Consider the following 26346-nt stretch of genomic DNA (forward strand, 5'->3'; position numbering starts at 1 on the left):
GAAAAGATTGAAATTATGTTGAAGTTTTCTCTGGGGATTAAGGAGATGCATAGGGATTTTATTGTAGAATTGGGAACATATTAAGACTAGAGACAGATCACTATCCCAGGGGTCCTTATGTTAAAATTTTATTTCAGAACTGGTATTCTTAGTGTTTTTACATAAATCATATAAAAAAAGAAGGGGGAGATCATTACCACCTATTGACCCTGAGCTCCTTTAATAAATTTGCTATCTAGTAGAGTTTTGACATTGATAATTGTCTCCAAACATATTATTGACAACTGCAGCAGAGACTATGTTTTCACTGGAGCTGGATCCTCCTGGCACTTATTTAGGATAATTTAGTGGTATCCTTAAAAGTGTGCCTAGTTACAGACAATCCTTAACTAAGAGACAAAGATGCAACTTGCCAGCTACTTAAGTAATTATTAACAAGCAGTGAGGTCAGGCTTAACTAGCCCTGAACACAGGTACCCATCCCTAATGCTGTGTCTAAGGAACAGATGAATTACCACTGTCTGATATCATTTATTCCACATGGAGAAGGGCTCAGTGTTTCTAGAGATGACACAAGAAAAAAAGAATAAAACAGAAAATGAGTTCAAGACTACATATTTACGAATACCGATCTTATGTGTACATCTCATGCTTTTTTAAACATTGAGGTAGTTCTTTTTTTAAAAAAAAAAGATTGTATTTATTTATTTGAGAGAGAGAAAGAGAGAGAGAGAGAGAGAATTAGACTCCCTGCTGAGCAGGGGACAGACTCAGGGCTTGATCCCAGGACCCTGGGATCATGATGGGAGCCAAAGTCAGATACTTAACTGGCTGAGCCACGCAGGAACCCCTGAACATTGAGGTAGTTCTGAGTATACTATGTCCTTTCCAAGCTTTTTAAAGTGAAGGATGAAAAAAATCAATATTGTGGATTATAATCAACATTAAAACAAAAAACAAAACAGAAAACATCACAGTGCATTGCAGAGCAAGGGAAAGTACCATTTCTTGACATGTTTGTTTCAGTTTTAAGTATATATGTAGCTGTGTCCTGGGTAATGATGTCAAATTTATTTCTTACTGAGAGTTGAGGTTAGAAGGTTTTAAAATATTGTTCTAAGTTCTTGACAGTTAAATTCTTTCATTTTGAACTCAAACAAATGTCAGAGGGTCCCTTAAAACTTGATGTTGCTGTTTCAGGCTCTTATAAGTTCACAGGTCTGTGACTCCAGAGAGAAGATCTCTCTGTGTTAATTCAAGGTCTTTCCATCTTCAGAAATGAGTTTGCTCACTCCTTGTGTTCATCATGTTAGTGCACAGGAGTTGGCCTGGAACACACGCCTATGCAAACTTCTTTGGATTCCACTAGGTGTCACTCAGTCTTTATTTTGGACAATGAAAGTGTCCATCATTAGGGGCCCGTTCAATAAATCATGACTTATTTGATATACATCCATCCACCCATTTTATATATACGTACATCCGTCTGGTGGAAGACTATCATTATTAACTGTAAGCTTATGGATCAGAAAGGTAGCTATAGGGGATCCCTGGGTGGCTCAGCGGTTTGGTGCCTGCCTTCCGCCCAGGGCGTGATCCTGGAGTCCCGGGATCGAGTCCCACATCAGGCTTCCTGCATGGAGCCTGCTTCTCCTCTGTCTGTGTCTCTGCCTCTCTCTCTCTCTGTGTGTCTCTCATGAATAAATAAATAAAATCTTAAAAAAAAAAGAAAGGTAGCTATGATATACTGTTATGTACAATGCAAGACTCAAAAATATATTTATAGTTACACTCACACATACATATACTATATATATTTGTCTATTTTGAATATATGCACATAAAAATATCTGGATAAAATGTTACTGGTGGGTGGTGGGTACTTATTTTTGTGCTTCTATTTTCTGAGTGTTTCAAAATGAGTATCATTTTTTTCCTATAATCAGAAAAAACTTTAATTACCTCATTAAAAATAGATGGAAAGTAAAACAAATGCCTCTTTTGCACTTTCTATAGAATCCTTGGTATAATCTGCTTTTTCTATGCCTTGCTCATTGAGTTGAGATTTTTTTTTTAATGTCATGTTTTAGAGAAAACTAATCACAGAAAACAAAACTATCAAAGGGGGCAGTAATTAAATCAAACATGAGCTATGCTCGAAACAGTAGCAAGAGTTTTGTCCTTGTCATCTCTACTCGGAGGTACCGGTATACCCTCAGCACTATGGTGCCATGAACATGGAAATTTTTCCAGGTCTCTCCTCTATCCTTGGCTTCCTTAGGTGTGAGTCTAGATGAACAAGCAGACCTTTCACCATGAACACAGTTTGTTTGCAGTTAGGCTAATAGGCACTTGGCTATTCTAATAGAGGCTCCTACTACAAAGCTGCTTGCTTTATAAGTTCATACAGCAAACCCAGGCATCTCCACTTCCACTGGCATCAACTTCGAATTGAAATTAAAACTAATCTATGTTGGCAGCTAAACAAAAGCTAATGATATGGTGGCTGCTGTCATTTTTTTTCTGCCCAAAGATGGAAAAATTTGGGCCAAGGTCACATTTAAGAATTCTCAGCGCTACACCTGTTGCCATCCTTGTGATTTTTCTCTTTGAATTCCCAGCTCCCTGGATTTCCACACAATGGGCATGTTAATTATTAATGTGAGTTTTGACTAAAGCTGGTTGGCAAGTTTGCTAATTGTTAACTAAATTTCTTTCTACTGACAGATTCTTTAAAAAAAAAACATTATTTTTCTTAACAAAAAATACACTCAAACCACAAAACATATTTTAAACAATCAAATAATAAGACAGTGATATCGTTAGGCAATATTCATTGGATACTTTTCATGAACCTGACACTGTTCGAGGACTTTGAAATATTAAACTACTGGCACTTCGGCAAGCTTTGGACTCAGCTGGAATCAACTCGATTTCTAGATTTTCTATGAATTCTTAATAAACTCCTGATGTTCTACTTAAAGTCTACTTTCTTGCCAATGCCAAGTAACATCTATAGGTTCTTCACATCCTCTTTCATCAGTTTACTGAGGCATTTTCTGTACACTTTTACTCCCTTAGGCTCTCCCTTGGATAAATGTGACTACCTTTCTGCTCAAGTTTTTGTGTAGAAAAATTGTTTGGGGGCAATTATATTTCCCCACTCTAGCCTGCTTAGAGGAGCAGAGCCCTAGTAGTTCTGCTTGCTTCTGAATGCTACAAAGGCTTTGGTGTAAGGAATATGTTCAACTTCTACACAATACTTGCTTGTGGACTTTATTTGAACTGTTCAGAAAAACAAGGTCTAGAGGCAAGACTGCTGCCAAAACAACCCATGGGAACCCTCCTTTCAGGGACCCAAGACTCTTCCAGGACATCTGGCACAGCACCCAGTGTCATAACAGAGGTAGGAATTTGGCACCAGTGGTTGAAGGGGGTGTATCTTGTAGGAGTGGGGCACAAAGAATCATGTAGCCAGGTGTCCACGGCAGGCTTCTGTAACTTGAGTCCTTCTACAGAACTGGTGGGGAGCTCTCCGTATTCACTGTCTCTAGAAATAAGGATTTATCTGCATGTACCTATCTATCTGTCTGAAAATCACTTGTCCAGATATTCAACATGATGGGGGATGGCGGGGTGAGAAGGGGAAGCTGAAGCTATGCAAGTGTGTTCTCCAAGGGGCGCCTCAAGTGTGTTCTCCAAGGGGCGCCTGGGTGGCTCAGGACTGAGCCTTTGGTTCAGGGGGTGATCCTGGGCTCCCAGGATCGAGTGCTGCATTGGGCTCCCCACAGGGAGCCTGCTTCTCCCTCTGTCTATGTCTCTGCTTCTCTCTCTGTGTCTCTCATGAATAAATAAATAATTTTTTTTAAAAAAAGGAGGAGTCTCCAAAGGGTATTAAATAGAGCACTAGTGCTATGCCCTATGCCTACCTCTTTGAGGTTCCCAATGCAAATTAACATCAAGTGTTCTCAAAGTCCTGTGTTAAAGAGATCTAATTAACTTAGTTTAAACTACATGTCCCAAGTGTTTGGCCACAGGGCAATGTCAGTTTTAAGCAACATTTATTTATAATCTTTAAAAAAATATATTTTTGAATATGGTACCAACAAGCATCTCTTATGTAACAAACTGATCTTACAGGAACATATTAAGTCAGGGAACAAAAACATGGATCCTAAGCATGATCTGCTTTGCTACATGATGGGAAAAGCAGATTAAACCTTGTCTGAGCAATGACTGCTGGTCTTATGTTAGTGATGATAGTCTGACTTGCTGACTGAGTATCTCTAAGACAATGGCCAATGACTTCACAACAGAAATATGTTGCCCGTTTAGCACGTTGCTGTCTGGAGGCACAGGAGAGGGAGGCTAATTATTATTTTTTCTTCACAAGTGGACACAGTCATTGTTAAGTTGTCTCTGCTTCTTACCTGAAAGTATTCTCGGTGTGTTTAAGTTTGTGGGTCATGAATTCTCCATTCTGTGACTTTGCTTCTGGAAATCCTTTCTTTCCATCCAAGAAGCTCTTCACTTCTTTTGGTTCTTTGTCCTTTTTAATTTTCTCATCTTTGATCTGACCAACGGTACACAGCAGGAAGAAACATAACGATAAAAATCCTATTAGGTTTTGGTTGGTATCAACGAAAAAGACCCAGAATTATTAGGAAGTCAGAAAACTCAGAAGTAAAACAAACCACTGGAGAATGATGTCGTAGAGCTGGGCTCAGAGGAAATTCTTAGAGCTTGAGCTATGGTCCTCTAGTCTCTGTGCAAAGACCTCGACCACAATTTTAGGAAGTCAAGATCATCCCTGATTTCACTGGGGTTTTATTTTCAAGAGCAGTGGAGGTGTTACTGTTTGGAAACTATTATGCACTGGAAATTTCATGGAAGGTCGCTCTTTGTAGTTCCCACTGAAAAGAGTTATCATTAGTGTGGCATTGATGGGAGAATAGCCAGGTTGGTTGGACAGGTATTTTTCTTGGTTGAAGACTGAGTCTTTGAAAAGGACACAGACGTGTTGAGGAAAAGAAGGGGAAACCTACCAGATCTGCCAAGCCAATTTTGACAGGTGACAGAGGAAGCCCACCCTTGTATTTTAATCAAAGGAGTAACTAGGGTCCTGAGGATAGAAGACATAATAACCCTACCTTTAGGGAGACGACTCAGATTTGTGGGACCATGTTTGTAGTCATCTAAACCACTACAGTTCAAATGGAATAGGAAACCAGAAGTGGTTTTGTGACTGTTGGGGGGACAGAGGGAGATGATATATGGAGAGTGGGTGTTAGCTTTAATTTTTATGAATTTTGTGTTACAAGATCCTCACAGTGAGACACGTTATTTCCAAGTAAAGCGAACTTACATAGCTTGATAGGGGGTTGAGATTACCTGTATCAGCTCACCCATTCTTAAAGTATGAGTGTGAAAACAGGAGAGTCTCGCTCATTACTGATCATTTCAAGACAACCATGACAAGACACTAACGTTCTAGAGCAAGCAACAGAGGAAGGATAGGCTTAAGTACTTGGGCTTTCAGGGGCTGCCCAGGATGGCCTCCCCTTACCTGATTGCTCACCTCTTTCCAGCTATTCCTCTGATACCCTCTGAACACTTACTGCTAAAGTGCATGCCTTACTAAGCACAGTACATTTTTTTTTCTCTTTACTGATGAGCCTGGAGTAGTCCTTTGCCTGACTGTCTTCTTTGGATGGTATTTGAGTAAATTACCACAGATGGACTACCATGTTGCTCTAATTAGTTAAGACTTTAATCTTTCTCAAAGGCTGTCCCTTGGACATGCTGAAAAAGGCAGCTGTTGTTTTACCATTCTCTCTGAGAGCTTCATCTGAGAGGAAACCTGAGTTTTTGTTCTAGTATTGTCAACAAACTGGCTAAAATGAAGTCACCTAATTTCTCTGGGATGTTGGCTCTACATCTGTAAGAGAGGCTGGACCAGAGGATTCCTTCCTAATCCCTCATCCTGCCATTTCCTTCTTGGCTCCTGATTTGCCATGAAAGGCTAAAGAGAAGAGAGGGACACTTTGGCTTGTCCTACAGCTTGATTGCAGCTCCCCAGTGGCTGTTCTTGCCCAACAGAAAGTCAACGTTCATTGGGCAGGCAGGAGGAGGCAATGCCTGTTTTCATCCTGACCTATCGCTGCTGGATATTGCCCCAGATTCCAGGGACTGGAGTTTATATGTCCTGGTTCAGAAGTATCTGGGGATGCAAATTTGGGGGGAAGGAGAGTCCCATTTCAGGGAACCCCCAAAACACATTCTTAGTCAAATTTCATGGATTGGGAAGCACTATGCAGAGACAGTCCCTTTAACTCATTTCTCCTATTTTGGAGTCAGAGATATTTCCATTCTCCCTAAATGCCTTATCTGATTTATTGACCAAAAATGTGTATAAAGTAGATTTGTGAAACAATCCATGTCTAAGACAAGAAAAATCTCCCCTCCTCTTTTTTTCAAGCTCTGCTTTACTGGCAAAAGTTGCCGAGGATGGTATGCTTATACGCTCTTTGGAAGACTTTCTTAGAAAGTATTTTTCTGAGGTCTGGGAGTGACTTCTGGAAATGTCTTCTTGAAGAAGTCTCATCGTGAGGTTTGTGTTTACTTGCAGTAAACAAACAAACTCATTCCTTAGTGCCTTTAAATTTTAAGGAAAATAGTAATAGATTCAACCTGAACTCATGAGATTCTGAGGGAAAAGTATTTGACTAGGTCAGAATGTTATCATGAAGAAAATCTGTGCCGATGGGTGCATAAATAGCTAAGTATCCTGAAGAGTTCATGTGCTTCACATTCAGAAAATATTAGCCTATGAGGTGCCCTGGTCAAATGTGACATGTGGATAAAACTCTGGATATTTGGGACATCCAGTGGGATAACACGTGGGTGTATGGTGGGGGTGAGGGGATTCAAGTGACATGCCCTTGTGCCAGAGAGACACCCAAAAGATCAAGTGAGCAAGTCAAAAAGACTGAGCTGGAAGTCTGTAGATAAATGCTCTGCATCACCCGATTTCAGGAAAATGACAAGAACTAGTGCAAGTTACAATATTTCAGATTAGATTTGAGTCATTTTTGTTAAGGCTCAGAAACCTCAAATTCCTTTTCTGGGTCCAATGCCTACCACATGGTCTTTGCCCCTGTAAGTTGGCTCTGCAAACAAGAGGGCCTCGTCAGTAAGCCCAGACTCCACCCCCACACCCACCGAGTCAGATTCTGCCTCTCTAAGATTCCAGGTGATTTATATGCATGCCCATGTTTGGGAAAGTGTGGTACCTGGTATGAATATCAGTTTCAATATCATATGAACAGTTCTCCCGGAAATAGGTTTTCTGTCAGAGGCCAGGAAAAGAATAAAAAGCTAGGGAGAAGAACCTAACAAGAGGCATTTTCTAAGTGGAGAAGAGAAAAAGAAAGCTAAGTGTCAAGGTTGGTGACGTTCTGTGATCCAGCGCCACAAACAGTTAAAACCGCAGGGCTGCAGGGGAGAACTGAGTTTTTTCTGAGGTATGGGAGTGACTTCTGGAAATGTCTTCTTGAAGAAGTCTCACTGTGATGCTGGTGTTTACTTGCGGTTGACCAATCCAGCATAGCTCCTTGAAAGGAAATTTTCTGTTGTTGTTTTTTAACAAAAAGGTTAAAAAAAAAAAAAAAAGAAAGAAAGGAGGAGAGTGAAATGGAGAAATCATGTAAAATAGGATTCGAAGTTGTTTACATAAAGTAACCACACAACTAGCTGGAGGGGGGAAATCTAGTAATTCAACTAGTAATTTACAGATGAAATGTCAAAGCGGGAATGCTAGATTTTTTTTTTTTTTTTTTTTTTTTTTAGCTAGGTTGAGTGGCTCATCTGGCCTTGTGTACAAAAGAGGCCCAAAGTTTTGGGACTCTAGGACGGAGTGTAGAGTGAGCTGGGAAGGGGGCTGGTCTGAGATCATTGTCCCACCCACACTGCTGGACCGGGGCCTTCTCTGAAAAGAGGCAGAGGATGCTTTAGGGTGACCGTTCATGAGAGCCCTTTCCGGCTCACGGGCACTAATATAGACAGGGAATGTTTCTGTCATTAAAAACAAGTCACATCTTAGGGAAGCCAATTAAATTATAAATACAGAACCCAGACAGTGTTCTTTCAGCTTCCCCATCTCCACGTGAACGTCATCCCTATCCCGACCTCACGTCCTCTTCCTTCCATAAAGACCTTCACCACGAAACACCAGCTTCACACAAGAGCCCAAGTGGGACATTTCTGTTTGAGTTTAGCTCCCAGTAACTTTTCGTATTTCATAGATGAATCTGTAGGGGTTCTTCTGCTAAGAAACAAGAACAGTGCATCCCAACATGTTCAACCATTTCCTTGGTTGCTGCTCACTCGAGCCAAATTCAGCTTTCTAGTTCTTAGCACCCACGCTCCCACCTTCCTTTAGATGAGTGGTGTTGGCATTCGGTCTTTACTCCCACACCCCCTCAGGTTCTATGAGAAACAGGAAGGCCCATCCGTCTTAAAGTAAATAGAACATGATCTAGGGTTCTTGCTTTTTTTTTTCTTCCTGTGAATCTTAGGAAAAGGTATTTAAGAAACTAATCATCCCCCCTGCTTCCTCTGGTTATCTAATTTTTTTTAATTTTTTTTTTTTTTTATTTATGATAGTCACAGAGAGAGAGAGAGAGAGAGAGGCAGAGACACAGGCAGAGGGAGAAGCAGGCTCCATGCACCGGGAGCCTGACGTGGGATTCGATCCTGGGTCTCCAGGATCGCGCTCTGGGCCAAAGGCAGGCGCCAAACCACTGCGCCACCCAGGGATCCCTATCTAATTTTCTAAATACGGATTTTTCTGTGTCTTGATATGTCCCATCATGGGCAGAGAAGGGCAGCAGGATTCTAGCTGGCCCTCAGCAGCTCTGACGCACTCCCGTGGGCAAAGGCATCCGAATCCTCCTTCCTACCTTTGATAATTTAGTTTTGCCATGTGTACGCACTCTGAACTTATGAGACATCGTCACAACTTTTAGGATTACATGGGGGCTCACGTAAGCACAATGGTTAAAGTGAGGCCTGGCCTTCTGATGTGGTGTTTTGAGTATGTGGGGCGTAATGACACTCTCTCTGCAGCTGCCCCGGCTCCACTGACTCGCTTACTTACCTACACTCAAACACCTTGGCACCAGCTCCTGTGTGTGCCTCAGAAATGCAATGCAGAACCCTTGGCCAAACTTTTCTTTTGAAAACCAAATACCATCTTCAGTTCATCGAATTTTCTACTGAGATGTAGGGGAGTGTTTTTCCTTTGGAAAGTTAAATCATTCATCAAAGCCAGTTGGGACAATTTCCACAATTGAAATGAAAGTAGGGTGGCTCAAGGAGAAAAAAAAAAGCAGTTAGAAGAGGAGAAAGCGGGAAAAATTGATCAGTGTTTTTCAAGCTTTCTGTGACCCACAGCAAGAAAGACAATTTCCAGCACACTGTAATACAGCTTCCAATGCCCTCTGATATTTTCTATTCGATTTTGTGTTCTAAAATGCCCATTGGCACACTTAACTACCTTCGAGGTGCTCTAAGTTGATCTCACCATTCAATGAATCACGAAATCAAGTCAGGGCTTGAAAAACACTGGATCAGAGGTCATAATTTTGAGATCAGCAGACCTGAAATGTCATGGAACACTACTCTCTGTTGCTTTATGATTAGGCCATTTCTCAATAATATTTACCTCTTTTTTGAAGGCAGGCTTGTCTTCTTGGGACTTTTCTCTCTGAGCTTGTGCTTTGGCCCCCTTTTCTTCTTCCTTTTTATTTTCAAGAGTGGCAAGGTCACTCATTTAAAAGAAGCCCTTTCTAGCTTACAAGAGTGAGAGGGTGCTCAGGTCACTTTGCATGTGGCTTAGGATGCTGCTGACTCAGTGCTCACATAACTCTCAGTGTCAGTGATTCTAAACAGCAACGTGGGATAGTTTCTTTCCACCACATTTTTTTTTCTCATGTGCCTGCCATCATGCTCCCTGAAATCTAGCGTGACGTGGTAGTCCTTGCGCATGTTTGCAAACCTCATGTGTGGTCTGGTGCATTTTGTTTCTGATTGTCTCAAATATAGCTGTGCTCATGAGCCCCTTGGAACAAGCAAGAGTGAAAGACAAATTCGGCACAATGCAGACTTAGTGATAGAGAGTTCTCTCTGCAAAGGTAAATATGCAAGCATCTCTTTCTTTCTTCCTTTTTTTTTTTTTTTTTTGTGGAGGTAGGGATGCAGGTAGTGGTTAGGTAGAGTGTTTTAATGTAGGCTTGCAGACAGAAAAAAAAAAAAATCTTTCACAGCTGCAAACATCTCCCTCCGCCCCCCTTTCACCTTCTCAGGCTACATGAATTTGTTTGTGTCATCCTGATGGTAAAAAAACAGCAAAATGTATGCTATTAATTACCAGTCAGTTATAAATTGATGCCCCCCCCCCCCCCGCCCCTGCCATGAACGGCTTTCTGCAAGTCTACATTAAGCTCAGGTCTACATGATGGCAAATCATGGTTTTGACATACTTAATGAAAGCTCCACACCAGCTTCTTCCCCTCCTTTATTACCAGCTGATACTGAGGGGGTTATTTTTGCCTTCTTAAGGTGAAATTTCTGATCATGAGTCTTTATATCTTTTTTCCCTCCCCAGTTTTTATAATTGTTAATTAAGTGCCAAACACATGGATAAGGGGAAGAGCTCTGGTCCTCTTGCCTCATGCAGACCTATGATAGAGGGCAGTTGTTAAAAGGAATGAATGTAGATGCAGGCGCAGAATTCTAGGTCCACACAGCACCTCCAGGTTTATCATCTTTGGGTCAGTTCATTTTTCCGGTATTCATAACAAGCAAGCACAGAGCAAATAATTTCTCTCTGGCTGTCCCAGTAAATTTGGGTGATTGAATACTTAGCCATCGACGGACTGATGGCACTGATTGCTTCCTGCTTGCATATCGCTACCACCGAGAAAAATGAACAGCTTGCCAGACCAGCAAGCACGGGGGCGGGGGGGGGGGGGCGCTGCAGGAACATGCCTCGCTCCCAAATCTGATGTGCATTACATTTCTCGTAAGTCACAGGCATCACACAGTTGGTGCAAAATGTGTACTGTACCTGTTTCTTTTGCACAGCTGTCTGGGGCTTATCTTCTGGTGCTGTCTTTTCTTTTCCCCGTCTCCCTTCTAGTTTCTCCTCTACCTTTTCCCCTTTGCGCTTTTTCTCTTGCATCTCACTTCTGTGCTCTTCCAGCTGCCGAAGTTTCTGCTCTTCTAGCTTAGCGTTCTCCTTGTCCTTGGCCTCGGCCCGCTGCCTCTCCTCGGCCGCCTTTCTCTCTTGCTCCGCAACCCTCTCCCTCTCCCTCTCCCTCTCCCTCTCCCTCTCCCTCTCCCTCTCCCTCTCCTTCTCCTTCTCCCTCTCCTTCTCCCTCTCCCTCTCCGCCGCTTCCCTCCTCGCCCTCTCTTGCTCAGCTGCTCTTTCCTCGGCTTCCCGCTCGGCTTGCTCGGCCGCCTCCCTGCGCTCCTGCTCGGCCTTCGTGGTCTCCCCTTCTTCCTCCTCCAGCCTGGCCGCGGCCTCGGCTGGACCCCGCGCCCCCCGCTCCTCGGGTCCAGGCTCCTCTGCAGCGCGCTGCCCGGTTCCCCAGCGCAGGGCCGCTGCCTCGGGGCCTGCACCTGCCGCCGCCGCCTCTACCTGATTCTCCTCCCGGCTCCCTGGCTTTGCCTTCTCCTCCTCCTCCTCCTCCTCCTCCGCCTTCCCTTCTTCCTCTTCCTCCTGCTGCTTCTCCTCCGTGTCCCTGCAGTCGTTCTTCTGCTGGGGCTTGGCGGCCACCTGGAGCCCCGCGACGGCGTACCCCTCCTGGCCACGCTCGCTCTTCTCCTCGCCGGGGGCCGCGTTGTTCTGCAGCCTTCTGCTGGCCGGCGACGCGCTGGCGTCTGTCACTGTCACCGTGGGGTCCAGCTCCCTCTGCCGCTCCAGGGCCTCCTGCAGCCGCTTCTGGCGCCTCTCCTCCCGCCGGGCCAGGCGCTCCAGCAGCGCGGCCTCGTCGTCGCCCTCCACCGGAGCGGGTGTCGCGCCGCTCTTCCCCTCCTCGTCGGCCACACTGCACAACACAAACGACACCAAGGACAGTGGGCTGATCAGCGCGCCCGCCGGATCGCCTGGCCTGGTGTGCCCAGGGGCGCAGGCTGGGAGGATGGGGTCCCCTGCCCCCCCAGGCCAGCACCCCATTACCACCATCGGGGGCCCGCCTGGCTCTCGGCAGCCCCCCCCCCACAGGCCTTGGTCCTCCGTCTTTCTCTGGCCACTGGCATCATCCCCACAGGCCAGAAGTGCTTTGGGGGTTAAGGCCTCTTGGGAGCAACCGTCAAACAAAAGGGGGGAGCATTAGTGTATATATACCTCGGCCCCCTCGGTCTTTGGAGTTGGGTAACTCTGAGGTGCCCGCGCCCGCTGGGTCTCTGAGCACCCCCCGGGGTAGGAGCAAGCCCCGGAGTCCAGCGGTGGCCACGAGATCTTTCTTGGGTGGCTATCCCTTCCACCCTTCGAGTCCCGAGATGCCCCCGTGTGCCCCTGGGAACCGTTCACAGATGAACCACTTGTGCTTACATCCTTTTTTTTTTTCTTAGGCTTTATTTATTTATTCATAAGAGACAGAGACAGAGAGAGAGGCAGAGACACAGGCAGAGGGAGAAGCAGGCTCCATGCAGGGACCCTGATGTGGGACTCGATCCCGGGACCCCAGGGGTCACGCCCTGGGCCAAAGGCAGGCGCTCAACCACTGAGCCACCCAGGCGTCCCTGCTTGCATCTTTTTGTTTCAGAATCTGCTTCTTGGGTGACTCAAAGGAAGATAAGGATCAAACTGAGTAATGAGTGAATGCCTCTATTATCATAGAGTATTTCTACCTGTCGCCACATCACCTAGAATTCCTGAGCTGGATCTGTGGGGTGCAAGGCTCTGGGAAAGGAAGCACGTGTACATCCTGGTGTGGGGATGCTGTCCTTAGGTCGGTGACCCTCGTGGCACAGACGTCTAGCCGTCCATCACAATTGGTGCTCCTCCTTCCACAGCCCCAGGGAAGTAATTGGCCATCAAGGATTATATTTCCTACCTTCCCTTCTTCCTTGTACCTAGGGAGAGCCATATGTCCAGTAATTTCCAACAGAATGTGAGCAGAAGTGATGCTCTATACCAACACAATTCAGAAGCAGAAGTGCAGGGACACCTGGGTGGCTTAGTGGCTAAGCACCTGCTTTCAGCTCAGAGAAATGTCCCATGGTCCTGGGATCGAGTCCTGCATCGGGCTCCCTGCAGGGAGCCTGCTTCTCCCTCTGCCTGTGTCTGCCATTTTCCCTGTGTCTCTCATGAATAAATAAATAAAATTGTTAAAAAAAAAAAAGGATCAGAAGTGCATTCTCTACCATTACTATTTCTGTCTGCTGACTAGATCAGAAAATTTCAAAGCCCCAGGATTTGACAGAGTCACAAGAAGAAAGTAGGTGACCAGTTCTCTCTACTACTCAGTTCTATCTACTACTCAAAAATACCCACTTTGGGCTCGTTTGTGTTGCTGCATTAAATTACTAAAGTTTGGGGATGCCTGGCTGGCTTAGCGGCTGAGCATCTGCCTTCAGCCCAGGGCATGATCCCGGAGTCCTAGGATCGAGTCCCACATCAGGCTCCCTGCATGGAGCCTGCTTCTCCCTCTGCCTGTGTCTCTGCCTCTCTCTCTGTGTGTCTCTCATGAATAAATAAATAAAGTCTTAAAAAAAAAAGAAAATAAGAAAAAATAAATTACTAAAGTTTGGAACTCCTTGTTGGAGCAGGTGATGTTACCCTAATACGTATACCATCTGCACTTTGTCAAGAGTTCCATGAAGGAAGGGTCTCTTATCCTTCTCTATAGTAGACAAAGAATAGTTAAATTTGATATTTATTAAAGAAGAAAAGAAAATCTCTAAAAACTAAACTGGACCATATCTATCCCCTCACTCACTATTCTAGCTCAAAGCCAGGGCTGTTGGTCTCCCACTGGAAGGAAACCACCAGTCATGGGATACCAGAAACTGTGACCAGAGTTGGAAAAATATGTCTTGCAATGTTTAGAAACTCCATCAAATTTCATGGTTCATCCTGAACCGGGCCCATTTGAAGTTCGAGTTCACTTAATTTTGGAAAAACATTTCGCATTTAACAATAAGAAATGGTAGAGGAAAGGTTAGATTTTAAGCTTTCTTGGCTTTAACTTTTGCCGTAGGTGCTGTAGGAACTGCCTCAATGAATTTGACAGAAGTATTAAATTTCCCTAAAAATACAAATAATTTAAAATTGAAGGAGAAAAGTCTATATGTAAGGAATTTGGATCAACTGAATTAAAATAATTTTTAAAAGGTTCCACAAATTCCAAAGTGTTAGCCAGACGAAACCAACAGATAGAGACATCTGGGTGGCTCAGTAGGTTATGCGTCTGACTCTTGATTTCGGCTCAGGTCATGATCTCAGGGTTGTGCCACTGGCCCTGCTTTGGGCTCTATGCTGAGCATGGAACCTGCCTAACATTCTCTCTCTCCCCCTCTGCACTACCCTCCCAATGCTCTCTTCTCAAAACAACAACAGCAAACGAGATTCTACTGGATCTTCCTTTGCAACAGTGATTGTCAGTAGAAGTTGAGTACCCCTTGGGGTTGTTCAGCCCCAAGAAGAATGCTAATTCTTCTTGTGGGTAATTAATATGTCAGAGACAAATGATATGTTCTCAGATCTGACTATGCTTTACTGAAGGAGCACCTGGGTGGCTCAGTCAGTTAAGCATCTGCCTTTGGCTCAGGTCATGATCCTGGGGTCCTGCATTGGGCTCCCTGTTCAGCGGAGAGGCTGCTTCTCCCTCTCTCTCTGCCCCTCAACCCAACTCCTGCTCATGCTCTCTCTCAAACAAATAAATAAAATCTTTTTTTTTAAAAAAAGAATATGCTTTATTGAAAAAGAAGAACTTGTGAATCAACCAACAGCATGAAATAACTAGAATAAATGGGAAAAAAAAGAAGAGAAACCCATGTAGGAGCAGGAATTTAAAAGCAAGAATACTACTAGTGACTTTTAAGCTGCTATTGATCACTCCCTAATAACCAGATTCAGAAAAGGCCTTAGAATGCCATTTTAAAACTTTTCCTTTCCCTTCCCCTTCAGCTCAAAAACAGAAAAGGCGGTAATGACTATGCAGGCCTCTTCTGTAAGGCTCTGATACGATTTTCCTGATAATAGTTAAAATTAGGTGCTTATTATGTGCAAGGCACTGTGTTTCATATAGTGAAACTATATGATCTCATTTAAATTTAACAATATTCCTGAGAGAGAGAGAGAGAGAGACAATTTTCATTTCCATTTAACTGAAGAAACACAGGAAAAAGCCAAGTTGGAATTCAGAGCCAGATTAGTGAATGCCAGAGTATACACCTACAAGCCCTTTGCCATACCTCCTCCCTAATTAGAAGCTACTCCCCAAGAAACAAGGTCTTGACTTCTCCATCTAACCAATAGCTTTCCTTATTGAATTCATCCTGCCTGATAGTATCTTCAAGACTTTCAGAAACCTGTGTAGCCACTCACTCATATTGAGGTTAAAGAGGCCAGAACCATTTTCCTCCAGATTTTCTCGTTAGATTGACTTAAAGGAACTATCAGCAATGCCCTCCCAATCCACACAAAATAAAATAGACTAAAGCCAAAACCACACATGAGATCTTGTGTGGTAGTTTCATTAGATTTAGCCAATCCATAATTGCAAATAAAACTTAGTTTTTTTTCTCCATCCCCACCCCAAAATATTCTCATCTGTTTTCTACCTTGGGGCATATAAGTGACATATACTACCAAGTGGCATGACGAACTATATGCCCTTGCATGTATGAACTTATAAAAGCCCATTTTGAAGAAGTTGACCCTAGTAAGGGTTTTCAACTGTCCTGCTCACTACCAAGGCCTGTAAGAGGAAAAAATGTGCTACTGAACTCAAAAGCTTGTTTGAATAATTACATTACATTAAGCAGGATTCTGAACCTTGCCGAATATTGTAGTGATCAGAGAATACTGATTGAGGCTATAGACATTTGTAACTTATGTCTACTTTAATTATTCAAGTCTTGAGCACCTGGGTGGCTCAGTGGTTAAGCGTCTGCCTTCAGCCTGGGGCCTGATCCTGGAGATCTGGGATCGAGTCCCATGTCGGGCTCCCTGCATGGAGCCTGATTCTCCCTCTGCCTGTCTCTCTCTCTCTCTCTCTCTCTTTCTGTGTGTCTCATGAATAATTAAATAAAATCTTTTAAAAATTTTCACGTCTTACTTGCTACTGGTAGGCACAGAGGACTACTAAACTAATAAATCTTCAGTTCAAAACAGATGACAATACCTAAAGAATGAATACAGTTTTCCTTATTTAAAGGTATAACCTATCATATTTAGTAAATAAAAAAGATTACTAGACTATGAAATAAAATAGAACACCTTCAAGTGGGGTGTGTTGAAGGGATGAGAAGGGGGAGAGAAAGGAGTAGTGGTGTCTGAATATCTAAATCAGTTTGGCTGTCCAAAAAATAAATAAAAATCCATCCATCCATCTATCCATCAGTTGGACTGTCCAATCTGATTAGGCACCTACAATGACCACCACATGACTGAACTAATTGGATCGAGAGTTGAGCTGGGCTGAGAAGGGAACGCTTCACCCAACATACTTCCTTCATTAGACAGGCTGAGAAATAACTTAGAAATTGTCCATTCTGAAGAGGATGGTACCTGTTTTGGGCATTCACCTCCACCTGGTCAGTCACCTGCCCCAGGGATTCCTCCTCCTGCTTCTGCCGCAGCCTCTCCTGCCGGGCTCGGCGGCGCCGTTCCCGGGCGGCCTCTTCCTCGTCGTCGTCATTCCTCTGGTAGGCGATCCTGCAATACGACAAGGACAATCTCCTGAGCATGCCAGCTGCTGGCCACTTTCACCAGCTTCTTTGCAGGATAAGCCTGGAGACCCTTCCTGAGCTCAACCACTGACTAAACCAGAGAGTTCTAAATGGATCCTTTTATTCCATAAAGACTTGGTCTGAATAGTTTTCAAACTTTTAAGTATCTGAAAAGCACGAGTCTAATAGCTACAGAGGATAATTCACAGTGATCAAATAGTAGCTGAAGCTAAAAAAAAAAAATCTACACACAAGCAGGAGACAGTGGGTTAGCATCTTTAGATTTCTTTAACCAACCTGATTATTGACATGTTAAGGTTTAGAAGCAGAAATCAAAGCATTGGACCAAAAAATAATCAAAACACGTATTTAAAAGATTCAGCATGGTGTATGGATTATTTGTGTAGACTTTGTCACAAAGGACAGAAAAGGATCAAGTCATCAATCCAAGATTTTGGCATTTATGAGCCCAAACTGCTACTTAAAATTGAGAATACGATACCTTGTTGGCTTGGATTTTATTTTTTCCCTTCAGTTCCTTTTCACTGGTGAGAGGGGGTGCTATTGACAACTGAGACAAGGGCTTCCAAGTCAGTGAGTGTGGCTCTCTGTAAGGCCACCTCCTTTCCTTTACAACATGCACTGGTATCTTACCACCCACACGTTGGGCCCACCATGGTAGCCCCAGGTGTATATCATAGATAGAAACCCAAGAGCTGAGGTACATAGAAGATGCATGGAGGGATTTGCACACAAAGGTGTTATTCAGTTTTTGTAGATTCGTTTGAAGCAAGTATCAATTTAGGAAAATTATACTATCCCTATGTTGCATACATTTCCATTAATACTTATTCCCAAATAAGGAAGTGGAGGTGGGGAACTATAGATGTCCAAACTCAAGAGGAAATGACCTGCATGGTTACCCTGGCTCCTTGTGAAGGAGGAGCTCATACTGAGATACAGAGAGCCAAGGACGCATGGCTGGGCTGGCTGGCCCCCTGGCCTTGGGCCAGCCAGCCTGGTGCGGCCATGGACTGGGATGATGCTGCATTGTGCGGTGGCCCTGCCTTTTACTTTATGCAGTTAAAGTGCTTTTATCATGATGTTCCTTACACGTCCACAAATCGACATCCAGGTATGTGAACATTTCATGCTTATAATTCTTTAATAATGACAAGCCTAAAATAATTTACTAACAAAAGAAAATAAATCGGCAGAACTGTATAATTGGTACCAACAATAGGTACCTGCTATAACTGATGATGCTTGTGTTAGATTACAAATTAGACATTTTCAGGCTTAGATCCAGACTTTATTTCATCTGTTTCGGCCTTCTGACTTCAATAATAAGAATGCTACGCATGTCTTTCACCTATACAAAACAAGATCAACAATCCCAAAGGCTGGTTGGTTTGCTCTTTGTTACTTGAGAAAATCTGACTTCATCCTTACTAAAATCTGCTGGTGTACAATACTCAAATGCCAATATAAATAAAATGTCACCGTAATTCTGTGAAACTGACTGGTTTATTTCTACCAGATATGGAGAGGAGGGTGGTGTGATGTCGTTAGAGGAGGACTCAGTAAACCTGATTTCTAGAAATGCTCTCTTCCTAGCTGGCAGCCCTTTAACCTAAGTTAAAGTCCCTTGCCTATAAGTGCATGACGATCCAATGAAATCTTGGACATGTCACGGTAAGGCATTCTACAGTGCAATACTTTGTTGTTATTAGCAAAGTTCAGTTGAGGAGGGGCTTTGTGAGGAAAGATGAGTTCAATTTTAGACTGGTTGAATTTGAGGGGACAGCACGACATGAATCGAGTGTTCCTTTCAAATTCAATCACATTGTAATTTGCAGTCAAAAGCCCTTCCCAGTGGTTTGGCTTTAGCCTTCAGATTCTTGGCCTAATATTCCTTTGGCTTACTTCTCAGTAGACAGCTTTAACCACAGCAGGGAGAATGAGTCCTTAATGACTGCTTCCCAAGCTAATCAAACAGAAAGGCTTAATTCGCTCTTCTACATCTCTGGATCAGCCGTGAGGTCTTGGCTACTACTTGGGGCTTTTCTTTTCCAAAACAAGCAAGAGACCTAAAAGCTCCATCTGGGGCATCATAGGCTAAAAACAACTCCCCCATCCCCCACCTTCCCCTAAATGGAATCTCACGTGGAACCCTCAATTTCCCACTATATTTGAACAATTTGAGAAGTTACTGCCTTCAATCTCCCATCTGTCCAACTAGATTTGCCTCCTATCAACATTTCTTCACCTTGGATTTCTCCTCAGAGGGCTGGCCTGAAGACCAGACCACTCACTCCTCTGTCTCTTCTAACTCTTCTTGTTTTGATTTTCTTCATTGATAGCTCCTTGCCTAGGATACACAGTTATCAGAGCTAGATTTTTAAGGATCTTTTATTACTACTAATAAAGAAACACATTAATGTTTTTTTCAAAGTTAAAAACAAACAGGGAGCCAAAATACTTCCAGGGTATTTTGAATCACAACATGCCCAGTTGCTGGCTCTGCCCACTTGACTTTATAAGTGAAATTCTGTCCATGCCAGATGCTTGCTATGTGTGGAAATTCTTCGACTCTTAAACTCCCTACATGAGCCTCAGTAGTTGCTCAGCTTTTGGGTTTCTCCCATAGCAGCTTACCCTTCACACGATTACCACACGTTTATTTAATCTTTCTTTCAAAATGGAAAACAACGCAATTGCTTCATTTTTCTGATTCTAAAAGTAACATACATTTCTTATTTGCTTACACCAGACACTACCAGATGCATGAAAGAGAAAGTGAAAATCAGCTCCCTAATCACACCACTCAGATATGCACACGGCTAATATCTGATATATTTTACCAGACATCTTGTTATGCATGCATACTATTATTTATTTTTTTAAAAGATTTCATTTATTCATTTAAGAAAGAGAAAGAGCACGAGTAGCAGGGTGGGGAAGAGCAGAGGGAGAAGCAGAATTCCTGGTGAGCAAGGAGCCCAATGTGACGCACGGCTCGATCTTAGGACCCTGAGACCATGACCTGAGCTGAAGGCAGACGCTTAACAGACTTAGCCACCCAAGTGTCCTGATATTTCTATTTTTAACAAACTGGGATTGTGTTATAGGTAGCACTTCATAAATAATTTCTTTACTTTATTTATGACTATTTTTAACAAATTAGCAAAACCTAATTTTCAACAGCAACATAGTATTATTCCATGTCTAGATCTACACAGCAATTATATTATATTATATTATATTATATTATATTATATTATATTATATTATATTATATGGATGTACTATAATGCAACCTATTTTCTATAGATAGTTAAGATTTTTCTAACTTTATGTTCTTATAAACAAGGCTGTAAAGGACATCGTTATAGATATACTTTTATCATTTGTCTAGGAAAAATTATTAGAAGTTAGCATTTCTGAGTTTAAGAGTATCTTCATCTAAAAGGCATGTTAGCGGGGATCCCTGGGTGGTGCAGCGGTTTGGCGCCTGCCTTTGGCCCAGGGCCCGATCCTGGAGACCCGGGATCGAATCCCACATCAGGCTCCTGGTGCATGGAGCCTGCTTCTCCTTCTGCCTGTGTCTCTGCCTCTCTCTCTCTCTGTGTGTGACTATCATAAATAAATAAAAATTTTTAAAAAATTAAAAAAAAATGAAAGGCATGTTAGCAACTTGCTCTTCAGAAAGGTATATATATAGCACCAGCAATGTAAGTGAGTGCTAGTTCCACCATAAGCAGAATTTGTCCGAAAGGACAGATGAGTACACAGCATCCTTAATATATCCAAATGTTAGCACACTCTCTGCTTTACACTCAGGTAAAACCAAAATGTTAACATTTCTAATTTTCCGCACACCAGATGCTGACTAGTAAAAATCATACCCAACCACCCACTGGATTGTAATAATAAAAGTGTATCGATCCCTTTGTTCCTTCTGTGAAACTTCAGTAGATGCCAGCAGTAACCAGTCCAGTGATATGCTGCTACTGCTCCCAGATGACTCGGGGGACCCCCCTCAGAGGGACTCAAAGTTCCTCTGAATCATCTGAGAATGACTAAACTATGTTTATTAGAGATTTAATCATTTGACTGTGATCTATTCTTTTAAGAAACTGGTAATTCAAAAATGATAGGGAAGGCACTTCTATCAAACAAAATTTTTTGATTGTCCAGAATTGATGATTTTCCCATCCATGCTGGGTGTAAGCAGGTTCACCATGGAGTATTACGCCTTGTTTCTGCTAACTACCTTCGCTCCTCTCTTGGAGAATACCTGGGGAAAGATATGGTCAGCATTACCACCGGAAAGCTAGTGCTGCTAGGAGCAAGATGGCTCATTAAATATTTGTGTGTGCGTGTGTGTGTGTGAATACATGTTAAAAAAAATCTCTAAAGTCCATAAAAATTACATATGTTATTTGATTGTGTCAGTGGTATGAAAAAAGCAGAGAGGACTGGTTTTTCTTTCATTCCCAGAACGAGCAGCTTAAAAGCTCTGGTGTTATAAGAAAAAAACACAACTATGCAATGGGAAAACCTTCTTGGAATGCTATGGCTTTCACACCAAAGACGTTTTAAGTTTTTACCACTAGAGCTCTATAGCCTCAGTATATTCAAGCAACAAGATAATCATGTTACATGCTGTGCCATTTAGACAGAAAGTTCAAATAAATAAAAGTACTGCACACACGGCAAATAAGGAAATCACTGAGGAATGAGTGTCTACGTTTGGACGGGCCATGGTCTAAATGGAGACTAGATGAGAGAAAGAGGAAGCAGTGAAGCTTCCACAGTAAGACACCGGAGCAAGGCACCAGTCATCTCACCTCAGTGTTCCCCTCACCCCATTTTCCCCATCAAATCTTTCTCAAGAATTGTACAACATCAGCAAAATTCTTAGAATTTCACCTATAGTATAGGCTGTTTCGTTTTGTTTTTATCCCAGTGCTCTCCACAGTCCGAAGAATACTGCCCTATTTCTTTTTATCTTGTCTTTTTTACATTTTGCTACTTTTGATTTGAGACTACAGTACAAAGTTTCCAAGCAAAAATGCTGGCAATGTATTTTATTAACCAAACAAGACATCTTATCTGGAAATCGTGTTTAAAAATAGAATAAGGGAATGCAATCACCACTTTCATGGAGGGGGAGGAAGCTGATTTTATTGCATGTTTAGGAGCATGAAAGACCTAGAGAGTGAAAAAGGAGTATGACTGAGTCTATAATGAATACAAATTTACCTATTCTATGTTGATAATCACAGTACTAATCTGAGAAATTAACTGGACAACCAAATAGTTAATCATGTTTGGGTTTGCAATCTTGCTAGTCTTTTTTTTTTTTTTTTAAACACATGTGGCATATACGAAGCAATTATTTTACAATTTAAAAAAATCTAATAATATATTTGATGATTTTCAAAATCAGTTCACCAAGACACAATTTATTCTTATTGTCTCCTACACAGGATCCCTCAGTGTATTTAACCATTTTCCTACAGACAGACATTTGGGTTTTTCCCAGTTTTTCTCTGTTGCCTACAGTGCTGCAATGCCTTCTTGTGTACCCCTGTGTTTTTATAGGGTAGATACTGGGAAGTGGAATAGTACATGTTCATTTAAATTGGAAAGATTCTGTAGTTGTTCCAGGTTGTTCTAAGTGGCAAATTCCCCCATGCTCTGTCATTTCAAATAACCAAGACGCAGCAACGTATATTAAGATGTTACTTAGCCTACTAAGGCTACTGCTAACTGACAGGACCAGAGAACATATTGAATCTTCTATATCTTGCATGGTAATGGTTTCTACTATTTTGAGAATGTGGATCCTTTTAAAATATCAAGACGGGTGCCTGGATGGCTCAGTCGGTTGAGTGTCCGACTCTTGGTTTCTGCTCAGGTCATAATCTCAGGATCATCAGGCTCCATGCTTAGCAGGAAGTCTGCTTGAGATTCTCTCTCCCTCTGCCCCTCCCACTCATGCTCTCTCTAAAATGAGTTGCCCTAAAAAAAAAGTTAAAAAATAAAATATCAAGAAACATTAAGATATCATGACAATTGCTTCTATTTTTGATGTTTACTAATAAAATGTTCTATAAAGTGTCTATAAATGCACACTACATAAAAGAGAATCTGTCTTACAAGCCACTGCATTTATATATATTTGAAGCACAGTCTTTCATACCTAAAACAGTTATTTGTCAGACTACAGACCAGACATATTTGGTGTGGATATGAATCTGAAAATCTCTTCCAGTACCTTCACCACTGGAGCACCACAAGTGCACAGCAAGAGATTACAGGAACCACTGAATAGACTTTGAACTGTCACCTTCCAACCCTTTTGCTTATCCACATTCCCCATGCTTCATAAGCGCACCGATACACAGATACACACGCAGATCCACAGGTTAAGTGAGGAAAGCCACAGAGAAAATAAAAGGCTCAAGGCACTAAAATGAGGCCTATTTATTAAACACTTTGAAAAAAAAAAAAAACACCATGTAACCCTTCACGAATTTGTGTGTTTTGCACACAAATTGCAAGCATAGGGGCCATGCTAATCTCTATATCACAATTTGAGTGTATGTGCTACTAAAGCCAGCACGATTTTATTAAAGACTTAAAGAGGTCCCCATTCAGATCAGTTTCTAAGTCTACCTGCTTTCCTTAATTGCCTGTGCCACATTCCTATACTTTAAAAAGAGAATATGGCACTTAAAATTCTAACAGATTGAATAAATTTGCCACCTCAAAGAAAGCATCCTACCAGTAGGTTACCATTTGCAAATTCACATTCACTTATAGGCCAGTAGGTAGTTGGTTGAGCTCTCAGATGGGCTCTCCCCTCCCTGCATCCCACACCACTTCTACTCTCATATAAGGAGTTATCCAAGAGGAGGGGGCGCTGGTGGAGAGGGAAATTCCAGGTTGTGACTGAGACACTGAACCACTAACATGATCCTGTCCCCAGCTTTCTGCAGCTCTACACTCCTCACATAGGCCAGATCCAAGAGAAGACCTCAAGAAATAATTACTACTACTACTACTACTACTACTACTACTACTTCTCTTTTTCCTTCTTGTTCTTTTTTTTTTTAAGATATTTTTATTTATTTATGAGAGAGAGAGAGAGAGAGATGCAGAGACACAGGCAGAGGGAGAAGCAGGCTCCATGCAGGGAGCCTGACGTGGGACTTGATCCCGGGTCTCCAGGATCACGCCCTGGGCTGAAGGCAGGGCTAAACCACAGAGCCACCCAGGGATCCCCTGTTCTTGTTCTTCTTGTTCTTGTTCTTCTTTTTAAAGAACAACTTCTTAGTCAATTACTTTTTTCTGATTTCCCACACTCTTGGTTCTACATCATTGTTTTAACCTGGGTCTCAATACAGGACCCAACTTAGAGTTAAAAACCTCATGTGGGTTGAAGATGTACTCATCAACTGTTAGGAGGCAAGATGACTCATACATAGTTTCATTATTCTTTTTCATGTACCAAAAAACCCTGGTGATTTTCTTTCATAATATGAAATGCAGGCAGAATCTCTCAACATATTCAATCAGCTCTGTGAATTGCTCAAAAGCTTTTAGCGAAATCTCAAGCAATGCTGTGATCAGGAGGGAAAATCCAAGCTACTGAAATGAGTCATATTTGCCCTGTAGATTTACTGTATGTTTGAAAGTTAAAAGAGGTTTATAGCAACATTCCAAGGCTCTTAAATATGATTTTGTTTATATGTGGTGTCTGCAAGATGTTGTGGTTTCATTTAATGCACATAAAGTCCAATTCTGAATGTCTTCCCCTTGAATTCCTTAAGGAAAGGCATTAAAAATTACAACGGAGGAAAAAAAGATCGAGAAAAAGAGATTTTTCAAGGCAGAACATGTTTAGAAACAGATTAATAGCTAATAGTCTATTGGTGTGTTAGTCATTATAGGATAGAATGAAAGAAAATTCCTTTGATTTAGAGTATTTATATTGAAAAATATTGTTACTGTTTATTATAGATATTGATATATTTTATATACATATTTTTTTGGTAGGAAAAGAAGGTAAAAATAAGCTGAATATCACTGTATAATTCATTGGTATATCAGTGGTGTGCCTTTTCTCAGGGTGAAGGCATATAAGGGGGATTGTACAGTACTCTGAAGAAACTCACCCCGGACAAGAGCTATGTTCTATTTCATCTGTTCCCCCTTGTCCCACCCCATCTCCACTCACCCCCACCCCACTTTTGAGAATTACTAAAGTCTGCACAGCAAACATAAGTTTTGCATCCCAATAGTAAGACACTGTGTGCTTCCATCCTTCAGCGTTCTTATACATGTCATCACTGCCAGGTGTCACCCCCCTTCCACATGCTTCAGATGATGGTGACATTCCATAATCACACAGGTTTTATAACCGCAGACCATGGTGGGGAAGCAGGTAGAAAGCAACAGAAGACAGTGAAAGACCAACCTCTTCATCTTGCCTCTCTCTACACTGCAACTAGCTGGTTCTTAGCATCATGAGGACTGCAACGTCCTGTTCTAAAAACGAGATCAGGTCTGACTGAGCATATGTGGTTGGAAGAGACCTGGGGGCCCTGTGAGTTCTGACTCCGATTCGGGGTTGTATGGGTAACTAAGGGCTTCTGGGCACATGATTCTTGGAATGTTCTTGCCCTCAGGTCGGCAGATGCCTAAGTTCAGAGACTCATTTCTGAATCAAGGCAGGTAGCACAGCAAATTGTTTAAAATATGGATTTGAATTGTTTGGGATCGATATTTTATTATACTTGCTTAATTTTAATTTTTCTCTAAGCTAAAAGAAGCATACTATCCTATTTCTTTTATTTTACCAGAGAATTTATTTGTTATTTTTAAAAATTTACATTCAATTTGCCAACATATAACACCCAGTGCTCATCCCATCAAGTGCCTCCTTAATGCCCGTCACCCCATTACCCCATCCCCTCCACCCACTTCCCCTTCTGCAATCCTCAGTTTATTTCCATTTATTTCCCAGCATTAGGAGTCTCTCGTGTTTGTCTTCCTAATTTTCCCCCTTTCTCTCTCTCTTTTTTTGATTTTATTTATTTATTCATGAGAGACACAGAGAGAGAGAGAGAGAGAGAGAGACAGGCAGAGGGAGAAGCAGGCTCCTTGTGGGGAGCCAGATGTGGGACTTGATTCTGGGATTCCAGGATCACGCCCTGGGCTGAAGGTAGATGCTCAACTGCTGAGCCACCCAGGCATCCCTCCCCTCGTCACTTATGGTCCTTTTCACTATTTCTTATATTCCACATATGAGTGAGGCCATGTGATGATTGTCTTTCTCTGACTGACTTATTTCACTCAGCATAATACCCT

The 26346-nt window shown here is 42.3% G+C and overlaps 1 protein-coding gene across 5 annotated transcripts in view; it reads right to left on the minus strand.

Annotated features, from left to right (window-relative positions):
- CALD1 (caldesmon 1) overlaps positions 1-26346 on the minus strand; it is a 189071-nt gene that overhangs the window by 24671 nt on the left and 138054 nt on the right. For 3 of the 5 annotated variants that reach the window (XM_055334651.1, XM_055334652.1, XM_055334650.1), the window contains 4 exons: positions 16802-16948; positions 11129-12110; positions 9725-9799; positions 4431-4573 (listed from right to left, as the gene is read on the minus strand). In XM_055334651.1, coding sequence (XP_055190626.1) covers positions 4431-4573; positions 9725-9799; positions 11129-12110; positions 16802-16948 — 1347 coding nt within the window. The remainder of the gene's footprint in view (positions 1-4430; positions 4574-9724; positions 9800-11128; positions 12111-16801; positions 16949-26346) is intronic. The other 2 variants (XM_055334654.1, XM_055334653.1) reach the window with 1 other exon arrangement.

This window comes from Nyctereutes procyonoides, unplaced genomic scaffold (assembly GCF_905146905.1).
Source record: "Nyctereutes procyonoides isolate TBG_1078 unplaced genomic scaffold, NYPRO_anot_genome, whole genome shotgun sequence".
NCBI classification, from domain to species: domain Eukaryota; kingdom Metazoa; phylum Chordata; class Mammalia; order Carnivora; family Canidae; genus Nyctereutes; species Nyctereutes procyonoides.